Source organism: Tachyglossus aculeatus, chromosome 6, assembly GCF_015852505.1.
Source record: "Tachyglossus aculeatus isolate mTacAcu1 chromosome 6, mTacAcu1.pri, whole genome shotgun sequence".
Taxonomy (NCBI): domain Eukaryota; kingdom Metazoa; phylum Chordata; class Mammalia; order Monotremata; family Tachyglossidae; genus Tachyglossus; species Tachyglossus aculeatus.
The window spans coordinates 36,627,840-36,649,419 of NC_052071.1; the positions used below are offsets into that span (position 1 = coordinate 36,627,840).

At 50.4% G+C, this 21,580-nt stretch overlaps 1 protein-coding gene across 1 annotated transcript in view; it reads right to left on the reverse strand.

The window, feature by feature from the left end:
* The window catches only part of IQSEC2 (IQ motif and Sec7 domain ArfGEF 2), a 133,815-nt gene extending 112,745 nt beyond the window's left edge, over window positions 1–21,070 (reverse strand). The window contains 1 exon segment of the mRNA XM_038747655.1: window positions 20,332–21,070. Coding sequence (XP_038603583.1) covers window positions 20,332–21,041 — 710 coding nt within the window. The 5' untranslated portion in view covers window positions 21,042–21,070.
* Between the last annotated feature and the right edge of the window lie 510 nt (window positions 21,071–21,580).

Sequence of the window (21,580 nt, forward strand, 5' to 3'; positions counted from 1 at the left end):
GAAAAAGAGGAGTGAGAAGAATGAAAAAAGGAGACTGGAAGAAGAGAAAGGGGGAGGGGGAGGAAAACAAACAATGGGAAGTAGAGTTCCCCATCTCACTATCGATCGATCGATAAATTGGTGATAGATACTGGGCTCCGAACACTCCTCCTGGAGATGAAGGGATAGTTGTGGGCAGGGAATTGTCTGATGTTAAGTTGTACTATCCCAAGTGCTTAGTTTGGTGCTTCGCTCACAGTTAGCACTCAATAAATATCATTATTAATATAATTAATAAAGTAATATAATTATTAATTAATATAAATTAATATAATTATCATTAATAATAATAAAGTGAAGAACCAAAAAGTGAAGATCTTTCAGCAGGTGAGAAATATAATCTAGGGATTTGGTCTTCTCATTGACCAACCTGGCTTTCTTCCCTAGAATGACCTCTCTCGGAATATGCAGAATTAAAATTTGGCATCCCCCTTCTTCCTCTAGATCCCCAGCTCTTCCAATAGAAGCTATGCACCCAACCTCCGGGCATACTGCCAAATTAGGAAGAGGACAGGAGTCCAGAGCCCTGCGCTCCTTCCATCCCACACCCCCAGATCTGGATCCAGGGAACAGGCCTGTTCTAACTCTCTGGCTGCAGGCCAATGGGGAGTCCACCAGGCCCCCATATTCCATCACGCTCCCTACTTACATGGGGCTAACGAGTGACCAGCCTGGGCCCCAATTCAGTCATAACATTATTTCCTACTCCAAAAGAATATAATGGAGGATCCACTGATTCAGAATGGCAAGGAGGATGGGTAGCCCCATATCCTATCCAGCTCAGGTCCCCAATTTTCCATTGGCTCTTACCTGAGACCACTAGACACATTTGGACTTTGTTCTCTAAGGGTTAGAAAATGTTGGAGAATTCCATTAGACAGCTAATCTATCTGCCTCCTCACTGGTCTTTTAGACTGTGAGCCCACTATTGGGTAGGGACTGTCTCTATATGTTGCCAACTTGTACTTCCCAAGCGCTTAGTACAGTGCTCTGCACACAGTAAGCGCTCAATAAATACGATTGATGTTGGTCTCCGTTTCTAGCCACTCTCCCTACATTCAGTCTATAATACAGACTGTTGTATCGATCAGCTTCTTGAACTGCTGCTCAAAATGCATCTCCCCATTATTCTGAAATCTCCAATGTCCACCCATTTCCCTCCACATCAAGCAAATACTTCCTACATCAGTTACAGATGATTCTGAGACACAGAGAAGTTAAGCGACTCACCCAAGATCTAACCAGGACTAGAACCCAGGTCCTCTGCCTCCCATGCTACTTAATAATAATAATAATAATAATAATAATAATGATGGCATTTATTAAGCACTTACTGTGTGCAAAGCACTGTTCTAAGCACTGCGGAGGTTACAAGGTGAGCTGGTTGTCCCACTTGGGGCTCACAGTCTTAGTCCCCATTTCACAGATAGGGTAACTGAGGCCCAGAGAAGTTAAGTAACTTGCCCAAAGTCTGCTCAAAATGCATCTCCCCATTATTCTGAAATCTCCAATGTCCACCCATTTCCCTCCACATCAAGCAAATACTTCTTACATCAGTTACAGATGATTCTGAGACACAGAGAAGTTAAGCGACTCACCCAAGATCTAGCCAGGACTAGAACCCAGGTCCTCTGACTCCCATGCTACTTAATAATAATAATAATAATAATAATAATGATGGCATTTATTAAGCACTTACTGTGTGCAAAGCACTGTTCTAAGCACTGCGGAGGTTACAAGGTGAGCTGGTTGTCCCACTTGGGGCTCACAGTCTTAGTCCCCATTTTACAGATAGGGTAACTGAGGCCCAGAGAAGTTAAGTAACTTGCCCAAAGTCTGCTCAAAATGCATCTCCCCATTATTCTGAAATCTCCAATGTCCACCCATTTCCCTCCACATCAAGCAAATACTTCTTACATCAGTTACAGATGATTCTGAGACACAGCGAAGTTAAGCGACTCACCCAAGATCTAGCCAGAACTAGAACCCAGGTCCTCTGACTCCCATGCTACTTAATAATAATAATAATAATAATGGCATTTATTAAGCACTTACTGTGTGCAAAGCACTGTTCTAAGCGCTGTGGAGGTTACAAGGTGAGTAGGTTGTCCCACTTGGGGCTCACAGTCTTAGTCCCCATTTTACAGATAGGGTAAATGAGGCTCAGAGAAGTTAAGTAACTTGCCCAAAGTCACACAGCTGACAATTGGCAGAGCTGGGATTTGAACCCATCATCACCATCAATCGTATTTATTGAGCGCTTACTGTGTGCACAGCACTGTACTAAGCGCTTGGGAAGTACAAGTTGGCAACATATAGAGACAGTCCCTACCCAATAGTGGGTTCACAACCCATGACCTCTGACTCCACTGAGCCACGTTGTTACTCTAGGTAGACACATTTCCTGCCCCCTACGGGCTTACAGTCTAGAGGGAAAGATAACCATTATCCAATAAATTATGGATATATACATAAGTTCTGAGGGGCCGAGGGAGGAGTGAATATTAAGTGCTTAACGGGTACAGATCCAAATGCATACGCGGCGCAGAAGGGAAAGGGAGTAGGGGAAATGAGGGCTTAGTCGGGGAAGGCCTCTTGGGGAAGATGTCATCATCATCATCAATCGTATTTATTGAGCGCTTACTATGTGCAGAGCACTGTACTAAGCGCTTGGGAAGTACAAATTGGCAACATATAGAGACAGTCCCTACCCAACAGTGGGCTCACAGTCTAAAAGGGGGAGACAGAGGACAAAACCAAACATACTAACAAAATAAAATAAATAGAATAGCTATGTACAAATAAAATAAATAAATAAATAAAATATGTACAAACATATATACATATATACAGGTGCTGTGGGGAAGGGAAGGAGGTAAGATGGGGGGATGGAGAGGGGGGCGAGGGGGAGAGGAAGGAAGGAAGATGTGATTTTTAGTAAGGTTTTGACAATGGGGAGAGTGGTGGTCTGTCATATATGAAGGTGGGGGGAGTTCCAGGCCAGAGGGAGGATGTGGACAAGGGGCCGGTGGTGAGATGGACCAGAAGGAGGTAGTGTGAATAAGCTGGTGTTGGAGGAGGAGAGTATAAGGCCTGAGTTGTAGTAAGAAATCAGTGAGGTAAGATAGGAGGGGGCGAGACGATTGAGTGTCGTAAAGCTGATGGATAAGGAGCTTCTGGTTGATGCGGAGGTGGATGGGCAACCACTGGAGTTTTGGGAGGAGTAGGGAGATGTACAGAATGTTTTTTAAAAAAAATTGATCCAGGCAGCAGAGTGAAGTAAGGACTGGAGTGGGAAGAGACAGGAGGCAGGGAGGTCAGCGAGACTGTACAATCCTCTAGACTGTAAGCTTGTTGTGGGCAGAGAACGATATATATACATATATATATATATGTATATGTATATATATGTGTGTGTGTGTATATATATAGTATGTGTATATATATATGTATATATGTATGCATATGTATATATATAGGGAACCTGTTATATTGTACTCTCCCAAGCGTGCTCTGCACACAGTAAGCGCTTAATAAATATGATTGACTGACTGATGGAGGCCGGTGTCAAGGCAGGATATGATAAGGCTTGAATCAGTGTACTAGCAGTTTGGATGACTTGTACTTCCCAAGCGCTTAGTATAGTGCTCTGCACACAGTAAGCGCTCAATAAATATGATTGAATGAATGAATGGAGTGAAAAGGCCAGGTTTTAACAAATTGTGAAGGTAGAACGGGCAGGATTTGGTGACAGACTGACTATGTGAGTTGGATGAGAAAGAAGAATTGAGAATCATGCCAAGTTTACGGGCTTATGAGACAGCATGGAGAGTGGTGTTGTCTACAGTTATGGAAAAGGTGGGGAGGACAGGGTTTGGGTGGAAAGATGAGGAGTTCTGTTTTGGACATGGTAAATTTGAGGTGTAGGACAGCCAAGTAGAGAAGTCCTGAAGGCAGGGGGAGAAGAAAAAGAGAGAGGTCAGGGTTGGAGAGGGAGATTTGGGATCATCCACCTAGAGGTGGTAGTTGAAGCCTTGGGAGCAGATGAGTTCTCTAAGAGAGTGGGTGTAGACGAAGAATAGAAGGGGACTCAGAACTGAATCTTGAGAGACTCCCACAGGGGGTTCACAGTCTTAATCCCCATTCTGCAGATGAGCTAACTGTGGCCCACAGAAGTGAAGGTCACACAGCAGACAAGTGGCAGAGCTGGACTGGAACCCAGATCCTCTGAATCCCAGGCCCACGATCTTTCCACTAGGCCACGCAGGTTCTCTTCTCTGCTTCTCCCTTCTCTCCCCTGCCCAGTGGAAGAAAGCCAACTTGCTGCGCTACTTCAGGACCAGAAGGACACAACCCCACAGAGAACAGCAGGGAGCCATTTCCTGCCGCTTCCTCTCTCAGGCACAGACAGTCACCTTGTCTGCAGGGCTTGGAAATGAGATGAACACAAAAACACAAAGGGGTGAGTTCTTGGGCAGGCACTGGCACTTCAATCCACTCCCAAAAGCCAACCTGGCTCATCCTAAGCACGGTGGGCCTGGGCTGGGCACAGTCCCAAGAAAAGGCTCCAGTCTTAAGGAGTCTCAAGTCAAACTCGGCCTGAAGGACTCTTGGAATCTGGGTCACTTCTGGAATTTCCCCAGTGACTTGGCTCCTCCCTAGGGTGATCCTGGGTTCCTCAAGTTCCCCCAAAACACTGGATCTATTCGGAGTGGATGTAAACCTCTCTGAGGTAACCCACACCTGCTTCCCCCTCCCAGAAATAGAGAGTACCTGCGACTTCAAAAGACTGGAGAGGCTAATCCAGGTGCCCAAAGTCCAAATCCAGGTCACCCTGGGCTATAATAATAACAACAATAATATATGTTCGTACATATTTATTACTCTAGTTATTTATTTATTTATTTTACTTGTACATATCTATTCTATTTATTTTATTTTGTTGGTATGTTCGGTTCTGTTCTCTGTCTCCTCCTTTTAGACTGTGAGCCTACTGTTGGGTAGGGACTGTCTCTATATGTTGCCAACTTGTACTTCCCAAGCGCTTAGTACAGTGCTCTGCACACAGTAAGCGTTCAATAAATACGATTGATTGATTAATAATAACGGTATTTGTTAAGCACTTACTATGTGCCAGGCACTGTAGTAAGCGCCAGGTTAGATACAAGCAAATTGGGTTGGACACAGTCCCTGTCCCACATGGGGCTCAGGGTCTTAACCCGCATTTTACAGATGAGGTAACTGAGGCACAGAGAAGTGACTTGCCCAAGGCCACACAGCAGACAAGTGGCTGAGCCGGGGTTAGAACCCATGACCTTCTGATTCCCAGGCCCGTGCTCTAGCCACTAGACCATGCTGTTTCCTAGAGCTGCCTCTGGGAATGTGAGTTTCTTGCTTTCCCCTGGCTTCCTAATAATAATAATAACAATAATGGCATTTGTTAAGTGCTTACAATGTGCAAAGCACTGTTCTAAGCGCTGGAGAGGATACAAGGTGATCAGGTTGTCCCACGGGGGGCTCACAGTCTTAATCCCCATTTTACAGATGAGAAGTTAAGTGACAGAGAAATTAAGTGACTGGCCCAAAGTCACACAGCTGACAATCGGGGGAGCTGGGATTTGAACCCTTGACCTCTGACTCCCAAGCCCGTGCTCTATCCAATGAGCCACGCTGAAGTAGTATTTGTTTGGTAAGTCACTGCTATGTACCCAGCATTGGAGTAAGCATTACGGTGACATGACAAGCAGATCAAAGTCCCTGTCCCACACGGAGCTCACAGTCTCAGAAGAAGGAGAACAGGTATTTTACCCCTATTTTACAGATGAGGAAACTGAGGCACAGAGAAGGAAAGTGACTTTCCCGAGATTACCCAGCAGGTAAGTGGGGGAACCACAATTAGAACCCAGGTGTCTTGATTCCTGGACTTCTGCTCTTTCCACTTGGTCAGGTTGCTTCTCTGACTTCTGGCCCAAGGCCGTTGGTTACGCTAACTCTGTAAACGGGGCGAGATCTCCCCCTCCACCCCCTCCCTATCCCCCATACCCTACCCCCTTCCCCTCCCCACAGCACCTGTATATATATTTGTCCATATTTATGCCTCTATTTATTTTACTTGTACATATTTACTACTCTATTTTATTTTGTGAATACGTTTTGTTTTGTCGTCTGTCTCCCCCTTCTAGACTGTGAGCCCGCTGCTGGGTAGAGACCGTCTCTATATGTTGCCAACTTGTACTTCCCAAGCACTTAGTACAGTGCTCTGCACACAGTAAGCGCTCAATAAATACGACTGAATGAATGAATGAAAAGAGGAAGGGGTCTGGCCGTTACTCGTGGAGGTCGAGGGTAAAAAGTAGAAGGAATAGGGAAGGAGAGAATGAAAATGGAAAAGGGCCCCCAAAAGTCATAGCCACCGGTGCAGAAGTCTTTGCAGTGAAAGGCTGGGAATCCCTGCCTCTGTTTTATCAGCCACTGAGATCAGAGAATAAAAATGGAAAAGGGTCCCCAAAGTCATAGCCACCGGTGCAGAAGTCTTAGCAGTGAAAGGCTGGGAATCCCTGCCTCTGCTTTATCAGCCTCTGAGATCAGAGAATAAAAATGGAAAAGGGCCCCCAAAGTCATAGCCACCGGTGCAGAAGTCTTAGCAGTGAAAGGCTGGGAATCCCTGCCTCTGCTTTATCAGCCTCTGAGATCCTTACGGTTGAGAAGGAGAACTCACTCAACTACCAACCTGCCCCCAGCAGCCGTTCAACCAGCTGCTCCTCAGAATTTCCAGGCCTCTAATCTACTCTTAGATACCTACAATGAACTGTATTAGAGTGCTTACTGTATGCAGCGCATGATACTAATGAACTGTATTAGAGCTGCAGAGCATGATACTAAACACAACAGGTTGAGTACAATACAACAGGTTTGATGGACACATTCCCTACACACGATGAGCCTAGAGTATACAGGAGTGTCCTTCAACCCATTAAACCCAGGGAGAAGAAGCTGAGAGACCAGAGAGCGTATTTGGCCCCCTTTTAGACTGTGAGCCCACTGTTGGGTAGGGGCTGTCTCTAGATGTTGCCAATTTGTACTTCCCAAGCGCTTAGTACAGTGCTCTGCAAATAGTAAGCGCTCAATAAATACAATTGATGATGATTTGGCCGAGACTCTGGTTTATGCTCCATTCTGCATCCCTTCTCACTGGACACCCATTTGCTCCCCAGAAAAAGGACACTACGAGCCTCGCACTGAATTCCCTGCCCACTGCCACCAAGGCTACACGGGGAGCAAGTCATTACCATTTAAGCGCCCACAAACCAGACATATTCCCTTCAATCCCAGTGTTCCCTGGGGGCTGAACGTGGCCATTTGGGTGGGTCTGCTCCCTTGGTATAGTTTGTGGACCAGGTGGGGAGCCAATAACTCCTTCTGGCTGGCAGCTACCTGCAACCAGATGCTGGAGCAGCATGGTAAGGAGTGGGGAGAGGCCCAGTGCCCAGGAGCCCTTGGCATCCGTGTAGATTCCTGCCCATCTCCCCATCTGCTGCTTATCTGCCTAAGGGAAACGGGGGCGCAGAGTGTCCGGAAGAGAGACCCTGGAGTCATGAAAGGTGGGGAGTTCAAAGTTTTTTGACCCACTCACCTTCGAATACTGCCTAAGAAGCGCTGAGGAGGAAATAGGTCCTCCAGTCAGGAAGGGGTGGATCTAGAAATAAGATCCCAAATCCCTAACTCCCCAGTTTGAATACTTACTCCAGGATTGCAGCTGATGCATCCCCACCCCCCATTCCCTTTCCAGTTCCCCTCCTCTGGAATAGTTAAGGCGCCTGGGGGAAACGTCATGCTGATACTCATCTCCTGCCCTCTGGGCCCTGCAGAGTGACCTGTCTCCCTGTGGAGGAATACCTGCTGGTCACCATGACAGCAGGAGGAAGCACCGGGGGTCCTGCTTGGTGTGTCGTTACCTAGCAACCACCAGCATTGAAAGACGGGAGCTCTGAGGGAGGCAAGGAGGAGCTAAAAGAGGGCTGCCGCTGAGAATGTTATGCTATGCTCTCACAAACTGTCCTTAAGCTGGAAGAGAGGCGCGTCAAGTGTTACTAGTGCAAATTATTACTTCTCCCCCATATTTAATCCGGTGCACCCTGAGCTAAGCTAGGAGGAGTAGGAGATGACCAACGTTGGGAGATCTCCCCACTAGGCTGGACATGAAATTACTGAACCTTCGAAGAATATGAAGAGTGCTGACTTCTGACCCCAGAAGTCAATATGAACTTGGGTGCCACAGAGCCTAACCGTTCACCCCACCAGCCTCATCCCTCTTAGCCATCTATATGTCGCTCGCTTATCTATTCTATTTATTTCATTTTGTTAATATGTTTGGTTTTGTTCTCTGTCTCCCCCTTCTAGACTGTGAGCCCACTGTTGGGTAGGGACTGTCTCTATATGCCGCCAACTTGGACTTCCCAAGCGCTTAGTACAGTGCTCTGCACACAGTAAGCGCTCAATAAATACGACTGATTGATTGATTGATCCCCCCAACTCATCCCTTAGGAGCCCTTCATACCAGCCCCTTTTGGGAGATGGAGTTCTTCTCTGGGATAGGGGACACACAATGGAGCACCACTAAGCAAAAAGTATGAAGGCACAGAGGCCTGACTCACTGACACGATGACTCTGGGTGGCTCTGGTGCTTGACACTTTGTGCTTCTTCGGCATGGTTCTGAGTTGGCTTCGAACAAGTACATCAAACCTAGACTTTCTTTTCTTTTCTTTCCGGCATGGTGATTTGAACTGGCCTGCGCTCGGAAAGCTGGAAGCGGCCCTAAGAGCTAGGGCATCTTGTGGGTGGTGGATTGAGGCCTCCCCTGGGGAAGAGAATGGCAGCGGCTTTCCAGACTCTCACAGTGGGACAGGCCAAGAGGGGAAACACAGAGGCAGAACTAACAAAACGTTTCAGGGAAAAGGATTCTAGGAAAAATGGTTCAACTTGGAGGGAAGTTACATCCTGGTCCCTTTACACTTTTCCGATGTCTAGAGATCAATGGCTATGCGGTTAGGTCCTCTCAATGGCCCTCTAGGCCTCATCAGAGTAAATCCTGAAGAGCAGCGTGGCCTGGTGGAAAGAGGATGGGCCTGAGAGTCATCGGTTCTAATCCCAGGTCCACCACTTGTCTTCTATGTGACCTTGGGCAAGTCATTTAACTTTTCTGGGCCTCAGTTACCTCATCTGTAAAATAGAGATTAAGACTGTGAGCCCTATGTGTGACCGGGACTGTGTCCAACTGAATCATCTTGTGACTACCTCAGCATTCAGAACAGTAACTGGCACATCATCATCATCATCATCAATCGTATTTATTGAGCGCTTACTGTGTGCAGAGCACTGTACTAAGCACTTGGGAAGTACAAGTTGGCAACATATAGAGACAGTCCCTACCAAACAGTGGGCTCACAGTCTAAAAGCACATCTTAAGTGCTTAACGAATACCATAAAAAATAAATCCATTGTTGGAATATGAGCTGAAAATGGGCAGCCCGAATTCAACTGCTATCTCTATCTGCTGGCGAACTGTACTCTCCAAGCGCTTAGTACAGCACACAGTAAGTACTCAATAAATACGATTGAATGAATGAACCCAAGTTGGAAGAAAATGGTTTATCTCCCCTAAACTCAAGGGGCTTGGGCTGGAATTAATAATACTAATAATAATAATGGCATTTATTAAGCGCTTACTATGTGCAAAGTACTGTTCTAAGCACTGGGGGGGATACAAGGTGATCAGGTTGTCCCACATGGGGCTCACAGTCTTAATCCCCATTTTCCAGATGAGGGAACAGAGGCTCAGGGAAGTTAAGTGACTTGCCCAATGTCACACAGCAGACATGTAGCAGAGCCGGGATTTGAACCCATGACCTCTGACTCCAAAGCCCGTGCTCTTTCCAGCGAGCCACGCTGGAATTGGTCTTCTCCAGGTTTCTTGAGGGGACTGGAGAAGCCTAGACCATCCCTGACATGAGAATCCCTGGAAAGGCTGGGATGAATTCAGGAAAGCTTGGCTCCCAAGAGCTTGGTGATCCAGACGGTAACAGACCAAACTACCTCAGATCCTTGGGACCACAACCCTCCAGAGCAAAAATTTTCCTCCCCAAAGTTTAAGAGGGTTGGTCCAGACACGCAGAGTCTTCTGTCCACAAGAACGCTCATGGAAGTTCTTGGTTGCATAAGAAAGGAAATTGCTCACCACTTCCATCTTCCTGTGGCACAAACCAGCTGCCCATGAGCAAGTTTGTTAGCTACAGTGAAGAAGGAAGACAGCTTATGGGACACAAGCTCCAGACTAGCTTGGTGCCAACCCCTCCCACGCCAGCCATTGTTACATATTTACATCCTACACTCACGTAGCAGAGCAAACCACACTGACCTCTACCACTAATGTACCTTCGCACACCAGAACTCCACCCTTGAGCCTACAAAATACTACTCTGCCTCTCTCATTAACTTCCCTGCCCGTAACCTCCACTGACCACCAGCCTCTTTCTTCTCAAGTCTTTAGCGCCTCCATGTCTTGTCTTTTTAACCTCTCGGAATCTCACTGTTTCGTTTAATTCCTCGTTTTGGGGCCGGGAGTCTTGAAGATCCACCGCAGTGGCAGGGCACGTCGGATGATGAAGGTGAGGACATGAAAATTACATACAAGGAGTCAGTTACCATCATCAATCCTAATATTAACTGAGCTATGTCCAAACTCCAGGCATCCCAACTTCTAGAGATCCATCTGGTTCCTGGGATCCTTCCTCATACCTTCCTGAGATCAATCAATCAATCAATCGTATTTACTGAGCGCTTACTGTGTGCAGAGCACTGTACTAAGCGCTGAGATGCCCCAGAGGACAATAAGCACTACGGATGAGAAGGCCAGAATGGGCTTCTTCTTCTCTTTTGCCTTTCCAGGACTGAGGTGAAGGCAGTGGGACGCTATCTTCAAATGCACACTGAGCATGGCCGACATCATGACCATTTCCCCACTCCCTCCCTCCTGTCCCAAGCTTAACACTGGAGCCAAGCCCAGAAACTCCACAATTCATCCCTCTCCAGTTTAACCGGACTCCTCGCTCCCCTGCCTGTTCTATATAGCACCGCTGAGAGACACCACAACTTACAATAGGATCGGGGAAGAGGTGATTCAACTGACGTGAGAGGCAGAGCTTAGCCATCCTGACAATAAGGAAGTGAAGAACAGGAGAGGATCTGGACCCTCCGCTCCTTCATTTCCTTCAGTTAGGTGTTGGGTGTACTGTGTTCGAACTGGCTGGAACATTCCTGGGTTTTCGCCTTTGCTGGGATGGTCCACAGTGGGGTAAAATGTCTAAAGAATTGATGACCAAATAAAAGATACTATAGACAAGAAGGAATTATCACATGCCAATCCTCCAACGGAATAATTCAGCATTATCTCCTTATGGGCAGGGAACCTGTCTGCCACTTCCATTGTACCGTACTCTCCCAAGCACTTAGTACAGTACTCTGCACATAGAAAGATGCCCTCTAGACTGTAAACTTGTTGTGGGCAAGAATGTCTCTGTTATATTGTTCTCTCCCAAGCACTTAGTACGGTGCTCAGCACACAGTAAGCACTCAATAAATATAATTGATTGATAGAAAGCACTCAATAAACATCATTAATTGATATTTGCACATTACCTTGCCACCTCAGCGATTCACTTCCAAGAGCAAAGTATTTAAGATTCACCCTTTAAACTAACCTTGCAGGTACTTTATGAAAATCAGCCCACTTTGTTCACAAGCTTTTCACACTTATCAGTGGCACTGTAGGGCAGGAAATACCACTAACCTGGAGGAGTGTGGCATAAGGAGGTTGAATTTTCCATTTTATTAAAGGTTTTACTTGCCTATAACCTGATCTCCAGGTTCCACTGGGTCTGGCCCAATCCCCTTGAAGCCCCAGGCTGACGCAGAGTTGTATGGTAGCTTTAAACATTGACCAATTCCTCCAGAAAAAAGGGGTGGAGACAGAAAGGCTGGACAGTGATTAGTGAAGTATGTCAGGGGTAGCTTCTCTTTTGGGATTCCAAAGATTCCTGAATGGATTGCCTAACTTTAGCCCTTTCTTCCTTTTGGGGTCGGGTGGGGGGGGGGGGATAGTTAGGTGGCCCTCCTCTGACCCCATTTCCCCATCCTGGACTTAGAGAAGGGGTTCAGGAGAGACACTCTGAATTACGAATAACCTTGTAATTCTGACCTCCCAGCCATACGATCCCTCTGCCTGCCACAAAGAGGTAGAGTCCCAGATATCATAAGCCAGACTCCAGCTCTTCCTCCATTTGTTACAGAAAAAAGGACCAACAACTTGACAGGGAATTTGGTGACTCCCAGTACTCCTCTTCAGTAATGATTCCCTTTGAGACTGGAGAGTTCATGAAATGCTTTACTGGGCCTTTCCCCTCCTAACAGAAAAGTGACCAGATAGTCTTTGAATTAAACACTTAGTACAGTGCTTTGCACACAGCAAGCGCTCAACAAATACGACTGAATGAATGAATTCCATTATCACTGGCCCTGACAAGGATGAGAGAGAGAGCTCTGGATACGCTCCTCACTCCTTTATCAACCTGGTGACTACGGTTTCTTCCACAGCCCCCGCTTGGGAGGTGAGAAGGCCTAATCCTTCCCATCTCCCCAGACTCCTTCCCCCTTTCAGTGAGGAACTACTTCACGCAGAAAAGATGGGCAGGGGCAAATCAGTGGATGGGTCATAGGGATTCCTGGGCAATTAGTTCATTCATTCATTCAATCATGTTTATTGAGTGCTTACCGTGTGCAGAGCACTGTACCAAGCGCTTGGGAAGTACAAGTTGGCAACATATACAGACGGTCCCTACCCAACAACGGGCTCAATGTATTTTCTAAGTGTTTACTATATGCCAGACTCTGTGCTAAGCACTGGGTGAAGACGAGATAAAGAGTTCAGACCCAATCCTGTCCCACATGGGGCTCATGACTTAGTCCAGGCAGCCCTGGACTAGGATGACTCCTTGGTGTCTTTCCCAGATTGAACTGACACATGCCTCACCTCCTCTAATACAGAAATGGGGTGACTGTCTACCTGAGGTTATCAAGGATTCTTCCAAGATCTCCAATGGAGAAACTGAGTCACGGGAAGGCACCCAGTTTTCCTCGAATGGCACAGTAGGTCAAAGAAGGAACTAGGGCAAGACCTTAAGAGTCCCCATTCTCCAACCTCCAACTCCACCTACCCACCGCCTCTCGGGGCGGAGGATGGCTGTAGGGAGTCTCCCGTGGTTGAGATTCAGTCCTTGGCTGTAGGGAGTCTCCCGACGGGAACGGTGGTTGAGATTCAATCCTGAGACTTCAGGATCGAGAACCTGCGCAGGGGAATTGATTCTGGTGCTAGAGATTTGAGCAGTGCTACCCCCATTCTTTCATCCCTGCCCAACATGGGGCCCAGAGTGCCACAAGCAAACAGGCGGGCAGGGGTGCAGCAGAGGCTACTAAAGCTCTGCCTGCAGGGGCCGGGGATGTGCTAAAAGGGGAAAACGCGAAAGGAGGAAAGAAAGCAAGGAAGCCGTCCAGCACAGCTCTGCTGTCACAAAATGGAACATGAGTTCCCAGCTCTCCCTCTGCCGCAGAGCTGAATTCTCAGCTGCGATGGGGAAGAGTGGGTGTTAAGGGGGGAAGGAGAGAGAGCGGCCTGCTGCATTGTGCTCAGAGCTGAGATCTGCCTCCTGCCCGCCTCTGTGCGAAAGGCCACGAACAGTCCGACGCCTGGCAATTGCAACCCAGTCCAACGCCCGCTCTTTTCTTCTGGGGGGGGGGGGGGGGGGGGGGGTTGCGGGCTCCTGGCTCTCTCGGTTTCTCTCAGACTTTGTGGGAGGACAGGAACAGAATGGCTTCTCCCCGAAGTAGCGCAGGGAGGCCTGGGAGTGGGAGGAATAAAAATGGGGGTACGCCCTTGTTTTGGAGGGCACGGGGGGCTAGGGTAGGGTTGGGCTACCTCGGGGAATGCTCTAAGGCCAGAGGCATGACCTCCACACCCCTGCTTCCACAGAAAGACGAGCTGGAGACACTGGGGTCGCTACTGAAGGGACACAGGCTACAATTTGGAGCGCTTGGCTCTGATCTGAGGACTTGAGTTAGTAAGGTGTAGCAGGGAACCAACGCGTATGCACACACAGACACACACCCGTATTTGTGTGCACACCCCCCACCCCCAGGATCCCCTTCAGGCAGAGAAGCAGCGTGGCTCAGTGGAAAGAGCCCGGGCTTTGGAGTCAGTGGTCAGGGGTTCAAATCCCGGCTCCACCAATTGTCAGCTGTGTGACTTTGGGCAAGTCACTTAACTTCTCTGTGCCTCAGTTACCTCATCTGTAAAATGAGGATTAAGACTGTGAGCCCCCCGTGGGACAACCTGGTCACCTTGTAACCTCCCCAGCGCTTAGAACAGTGCTTTGCACATAGTAAGCGCTTAAAAAATGCCATTATTATTATTATGCATGATCCCTACTGGTAATCTTTATGGCTTTTTCACTAACCACCCCAGGATCCTACTTTCCTTTCACATTGAGTCACTCCCTAGGGACAAGAACCGGATTCAGTTGAGACATCCGGCAACACTGGCAGAATCACCTTGTTCATCCTCAATCTACACTGGCAAGGTTCAGATATCAACAAGGAATTTGCCAACCAGAAATTTGCCTATTTCACTTCCCACCTTTCCCCATTTCTCCATTATCACTCTCCCAAGTCTCCCGAGTTCTGAGGCTAAAGGGGAGGAGGGTGAACCTGGAAGAGAGGCACCCTTAGCCCATCTGGTTCAACAGGAAGGCAGGACTGATGCCCCGAAGTTGAAAAGCGATGCCAGGGAGGAAAGGGCAGCTACATGGGAGGGGAAGGAGGGCCAAGTCAATGGGGCAGGAGATAGGCAGCCAAGAGGCTTGAGTTCGATGAATCCTTAACTCCTACTTTCCTTTTCTGGCTTCGATTTCCTTCTTCCTCTACAGATCAAGAATGGGGAAAGTACAGTTGATTGTACTTCAGGCCCCTTCAAAGTGCCATTTCATCAATGAAGAAGTCAGAAGTGAAATCTGGTAAAAATAGGAAATGAGACTGATTAGCTGAATTCCCCTGGCCTAGGAGGAACAAAAGACCAAGGAAGAGAAGGAAAATGCAACTTTTTGGTTTAAATTGCCAAAACGGGGCCTGGGTAAATTACGAAAATCCTCTGTACCTTTTTTTCTTCATCTAGATTGTTTGCTCATTGTGGGTAGGGCTTGGGTCTGCCATCTCTGCTGTACCGCACTCTCCCAAATACTTTAGCATAGCGCTCTGCACAAAGCGCTTGATAAATACCATTGATTGATTTTTTCTTTTATCTTTTAGGGGGTCAAGGGAGCCTTGAGACCGAGGGACGTGTGCTGGGAGATTGCACTCACAAACTCCCTTTCCACTTTTTATGAGTTTTGTAAGCCCTGCACCGCACTAAGCACTGGGGCAGATACAAGATAATCAGGTTGGACACAGTCCATGTCCCACAGGGGCCCACAGTCTTCATCCTCATTTTACAGATGAGGTAACTGAGGCCCAGAGAAGTTAAGCAACTTGCCCAAGGTCACCCAGAAGAGAAGTGGCAGGGTGAAAATTAGCAAGTAGGTCCTTTTGAATCCCCAGCCCGTGCTAGGCCACGCAGCTTCTGACATTACCTCTTGTTGTCACCCTCTCCACCCAGCTACTGATCTCTGCCCTCCCTAACGACACAAACAGTCCCCTCCTAGGATACGCACTGTCTGTAATTTCCCCAACGAGCAGGCTTCTGGGGGGAGAAAATGCTGCCACTTACTACACTTATGTAATATGAATTATGCAGCAGTACTACGAATTGCCAATACGTACGAGCGCACCAACTCGACCGCTCTTCTCCCCCAGGTCCCCAGATATGGGCCAGCCGCTATCGAGGGCTTGGGGAGACAACAGTCTTGTCGGTTTAGCCACCAGTGTGTCAGGAGGCGGAGCTGGAGTTTAATTAGAGAGCAGACTGAAAAAAGGAATAGCCAGAACGCGATTGGGCTCGCTGAAATTCAGCTGCTTCTGGAGTAGGGCTGTTCTGCAGTGTCACCGATGCACAGAAATTCTGGAAACCAAGTTGGCCTGACAAGACAGATGATGCTGGTGATGATAATGATGATATGATGATGATGAAGGACTCTGCCGCTGGGATGAGCCTTGGTCTTTCTCATCATTTTCAGCATCGCCACCCCGGGAGAAGAGGGCCCCAGAGGCTGAACCCCATTTCCCTCTCCAGACATACACCTCCCGCCGAGCTTCACGGTGGGACGACTACAAAATCAGGGTCATCTCCCCAGTATCCCACAGGGGCTCAGGGTCCAGGACCCACACAGCTCGAGTTCTTCCCTTAAGGCAGAGTTTTTCCGACTCTAGGGCTAGCGAGGGAGAAAGGGCACAGGTCTTTGAAGAACTCAGAAGACTTAGAGAAGCAGCGTGGCTCAGTGGAAAGAGCCCGGGCTTTGGAGTCAGAGGTCATGGGTTCAAATCCCGGCTCCGCCAATTGTCAGCCGGGTGACTCTGGGCAAGTCACTTCACTTCTCGGTGCCTCAGTGACCTCATCTGTAAAATGGGGATTAAGACTGTGAGCCCCATGGGGGACAACCTGATCACCTTGTAACCTCCCCAGCGCTTAGAACAGTGCTTTGCACATAGTAAGCGCTTAATAAATGCCATTATTAAATAAATACCATTATTAACTCCAACCGGGCACGCCACCCCAGTATGCAGCTGGGGCCCATTTTTCTGCCTCTCAAGAGATCCTGAGTTTCTCCAGGCAGGGAGCGGTGCCAGCCCAGCAAAATGACCATTCAAAGTCAAGCCGAAGAAAGTGCCATCCTGGAACAGAGGAACCCGGCCCACGCTCCCACCTCCACAAGTTCAGGACAGGGCCTTGATTTATTCCCTTTCCTCTGTGGGGGGAGGAGGGACTGTGCCTCGGGGGGACATTTTCCTAGGCTTTTTAACTTCCCGGGACTCCCCTCTTTTTCTCAATCCCAACACAGTGGGGCCAGAGTGAGCCAGGGACTGTAAGTGCCTGGAGGGGTGCCAGCTGCGCTCCCCTCCCCCAAAAACTGGCTGGCAGCCTGTGGAGACTGGCTCCCGCCCGCCCCAGCCTTGCATGGCAGTTCCCTCGCCCACTTCTTACAAACCAAGACAGCTCTGGCGGCGTGGAGCCATTTGCAGCAGAAGGGGCAACAGTGAATAGCTTTCCTGAGTTCTAACCCGGAGGAGGGAGTGGGAGATCGTGGCGAGTGGGGTGAGTGGGGGAGGAGGAAAACCACACCCCACTCCTCCCCAAGTTACCTTCTCCCCCACCCTCAGCTCTGCCTTACGGTCCTTGGTTCCTTTAAAATCCAGAACTCTGCTGGGGGGGGAGGTTATGGTCTGGATTTCATTGCGAAAAATCAAGAAGGGAAGCCACATAGTCCAGTGGAAAGAGCTGGGAGCCAGAGGACCTGGGTTCTAATCCTAGTTCTGGCACCTACCTGCCATCTCACCTACTGCAAGTCACTTAACTTCTCTGTGCCTCAGTTACCTCATCTGTAAAACGGGGATTAAACCCTCCTCCCTCCGATTTAGATTGCGAGCCCCAGGTGGGACAGGGAATGGGTCCGACCTGATTATCTTGTAACTACCTCACTGCTTAGTACGGTGCCTGGCACAATAAGTGCTTAACAAGTACCCTTTTCAAAATTCACTGCTTAAAATCCCTAATCCCACCCTGCAAACTGTGTTGGAAAACCTCATCCAACAAGCAACTGAGAGGAATGACTTGAGTGAGGGGATGAACAAGTCTGCTAGGGGAAAGAAAATAGGGGGAGGTAACTGGGGAAGGGAGCACATAACCTCCCGATCTCTTGAGAGGCTCAGACTCGTAGTGTACAAGAGAGGGAAAGTGGATTCCCTTTGGGACAGAAGTTGAGAAGAAAGCAGCACTGCCAAAATAGAAATGGAAGTCACACCCGGTCCTGTGGGATACACATAACCGGTTCAGACCATGGGGTTTAATCTTCAACCAAGAAGGATCCCCTTCTTGCTCTGTTCCATCCCACGTTCTATGTCTGTGCGCAAAGTATCCGGACCCCAAAATATCTGTGGGTCAGAGCCCCACAGGTTCCCACCGTTATGGTCCAGGCAGTGGGGGCTGGTGGAGAGACGGAGCCTAAGAGTCAAGAGAGCTAAGCTCGGCCACTAGCCTAGAACTTGGATCTAGCTCTTTTCGTCTGTGAGCCCACTGTGGGGTAGGGTCTGTCTCTTTATGTTGCCAACTTGTACTTCCCAAGCGCTTAGTACAGTGCTCTGCACACATTAAGCGCTTAATAAATACGATCGATTGATAGTTCTGGGCCTCTGGTACTTCTGCTGTCAATGGGAATAACGATATCTGCCTCTCCCAACCTCACAGGGATGTTGGGAGGGTAAGATGAGATCGACGACGGGGAAACGCTTTGGAAAAATATAACTGCCCTACCTACTCAAGACACTCTAGTCGGTGAACTCGTTGCGGGCGGGGAATGCCTCCGATGCTGCAGTGTACAGTCCCAAGCGCTTAGTACGGTGCTTTGCATCCCGTAAGCGTGCCATAAATACGTTATCCAGGATCCCAATCTCCCGGCCCATGACTGAGTGCCATCTACTCTCCCGACGGTCTCCAAGGAGGCAGCGGGCTTCTCCTCCCCCAAACGCGGTCCTCTGGACCCCGTTGGTCACGGCATGGGTGGGGTCGGCTGAGCCACGTGGGAAGGGGGAGAGCTCCCTTGAGGAATGGGAAGTTGTTTTTGTTTTGTTTCGTTTTCAAGTCCCGCAGAGGCCCGGAAAGGATGAAGTGGTGAAAAAGCCTCAGACCAGGTTGTCCTGGCCCCCGCTCCCACCCAAACCGACTTCCTCTGGCTAAGATCTGGGCCGCTACCGCTAAGGCTGTGCCCCCTCGATGGTGGAAGAGGAGGGTCCCGCTCCCCTGCTCCAACTCCCAGGAAAAATGCCAACCGTCACCACCGATGCCAAGGCAGGGAGGGCCAGACCCCTAGCGCAGTCATCGGAACAGGGCCGGCCTAACGGGAAAGTTCCGTTAGCCCGGGAAACGGGACGTCTCTGAGTCGTCCAAAAGGGGCCCAGGGGCCCTGACATCTTCTTAAAGAGTAGAGGGAAGTCCGGAGAGGGAGCTGGAGAAGGATGGCTCTGGGAGAACGAAATGGGCCCCGGCTCCCATTCCTTCTGGAGGGGCGAAGGCCGACTGCAAGCCCACTGTTGGGTAGGGACTGTCTCTCTATGTTGCCAACTTGTACTTCCCAAGCGCTTAGTACAGTGCTCTGCACACAGTAAGTGCTCAATAAATACGATTGACTGATTCAACTGAAGCAGCGTGGCTCAGTGGAAAGAGCCCGGGCTTTAGAGTCAGAGGTCACGGGCTCAAATCCCGGCTCCGCCAATTGTCAGCTGTGTGACTTTGGGCGAGTCACTTAACTTCTCTGGGCCTCAGTTCCCTCTTCTGTAAAATGGGGGTGAAGACTGTGAGCCCCCCGTGGGCCAACCTGATCACCTTGTAACCTCTCCGGCGCTTAGAACAGTGCTTTGCACATATCAAGTGCTTAATAAATGCCATAATTATTATTATTGATTGATTGACCCCGTGTCCATCCCCCCCACCGCCGTCCCCCAGGGTGGTAGGGGGCCGGCTGGTTCCACGGAGGGGCCTGGCCTTCCTCCGGTGGGCAGCGGGCGAGGGGATCCGATTCAACGAGAAGCAGCGTGGCTCACTGGAAAGAGCCCGGGCTTTGGAGTCAGAGGTCACGGGCTCAAATCCCGGCTCCGCCAACTGTCAGCCGTGTGACTTTGGGCGAGTCACTTAACTTCTCTGGGCCTCGGTTCCCCCCTCTGTAAAACGGGGATGAAGACTGTGAGCCCCCCGTGGGCCAACCTGATCACCTCGTAACCTCCCCGGCGGTTAGAGCAGCGCTCTGCACCCAGTAAGCGCTTAATAAACGCTATCATTATTATTTATTATAATGTCACGGGCTCCTTACTTTCCGTGCGGGTTGGAGGGAGGGATCTGGACCGTGTCTCTATGTTACCGACTTGGACTTCCCAAGCGCTTAGTGCAGTGCTCCGCACCCAGTGAGCGCTCAGTAAATACGATTGATTGATGGATTGATTGATTGGAGGGGGCAGAGACCCGGGTAGAAAGAGAGGAGCCTTACTTTCTCTGCAGGGTGGTGGCCGGGCTGGTGCTAGTGCTGGTACTGTGGCCCCCGCCAGCCCCGGGGCTGGAGCTCCTGGAGGCTCCCCGGCTCATCTGGCCCCGCTCCCGCTCCCGGGGGAGCCGGGGTCCGGGCGGGTAGGCGGCGGGCTCCTTGTCCCGGTTGGGGTGGGCCGGGGGGGGTCCCTCCCGCCCGCTCCTCTCCCGGCTCTGGGCTTGGTTCTCCCGGTGCAGCTGGCACTGGCCCCCGTCGCGGTCCCGGCCGGGATAGGCGGGGTCCCGGCCGGGATAGCGCGGGTCCCGCTCCTTGTCCCGCTCCCGGTAGAAGGCCTCGCGGGCCTGGAAGGCGCCCTCCCGGTGCAGCTGGCTCTCCCGCAGCTCCCGGTGGTGGAACTGGGTGTCCCGCAGGTTCTGATACTGGCTCTCCCGGGCGGCGGCGTGGTTGGGCGGCTCCCGGGCGGGGTTGTCCCGGGGCAGCGGGGGCAGGTCGCGGTGGGCGTGGAGGTCCCCCCGGTGCATCTGGCTCTCCTGCCGGAGGTCGCGGTTCTCCCGGCTCAGCTGGTCCAGCTGGCCCTCCAGCTCCTCGATGCGGCGGCGCTGGCTCTCCAGCAGCTGCTGCTGGCTCTCGATGATGTTGTTGAGCTCCAGCAGGTACTCCACGGCCCGGTTGGGGCTGTCGGAGCCCCCGGGCCCCCCGGCGCCGCCCTCCATCCTCCCGGGGCCGCGCCCGGTGGCCGGCGCCAGCCTCCCCCGGGCCCGGGCCCGGGCGGGGGAGGGGGCCCCCGGGGAAGACCCCCCCACACCCCACCCCAGCCGCAGCCGCAGCCGCAGGGCCGCCGCCTCCGCCGGGGCGCCCGGGATTGCCGCTGCCGCCGCCGCTGCCGCCGCCGCTGCGGACTCACTGCGCACTGCCGCCGCGCCGGCCCGCCCCCCGCCAACCCGCCCCCCGGCCCCCGCAGCCCCGGCCCGGCGACCCCCCGACACCGGGCCGCGCACCCCACCGGACTTACTGAGCGCCTACTGCTGCCTGCGGACCACTAGAGTCGCCGTTCATTCATCCAATCGTACTGATGATGATAAGAATGATGATGGTGGTATTGGCTAAGCGCCTACTATGCGCGAAGCGCTGGCCGAAGATCGAGCCCCTACTGCGTGCGGAGCACTGGAATCATCATTCATTCATCCAGTCGTATTGATCAGGCGCTTACTGCGTGCGGAGCACTAGAATCATCATCCATTCATTCACTCAA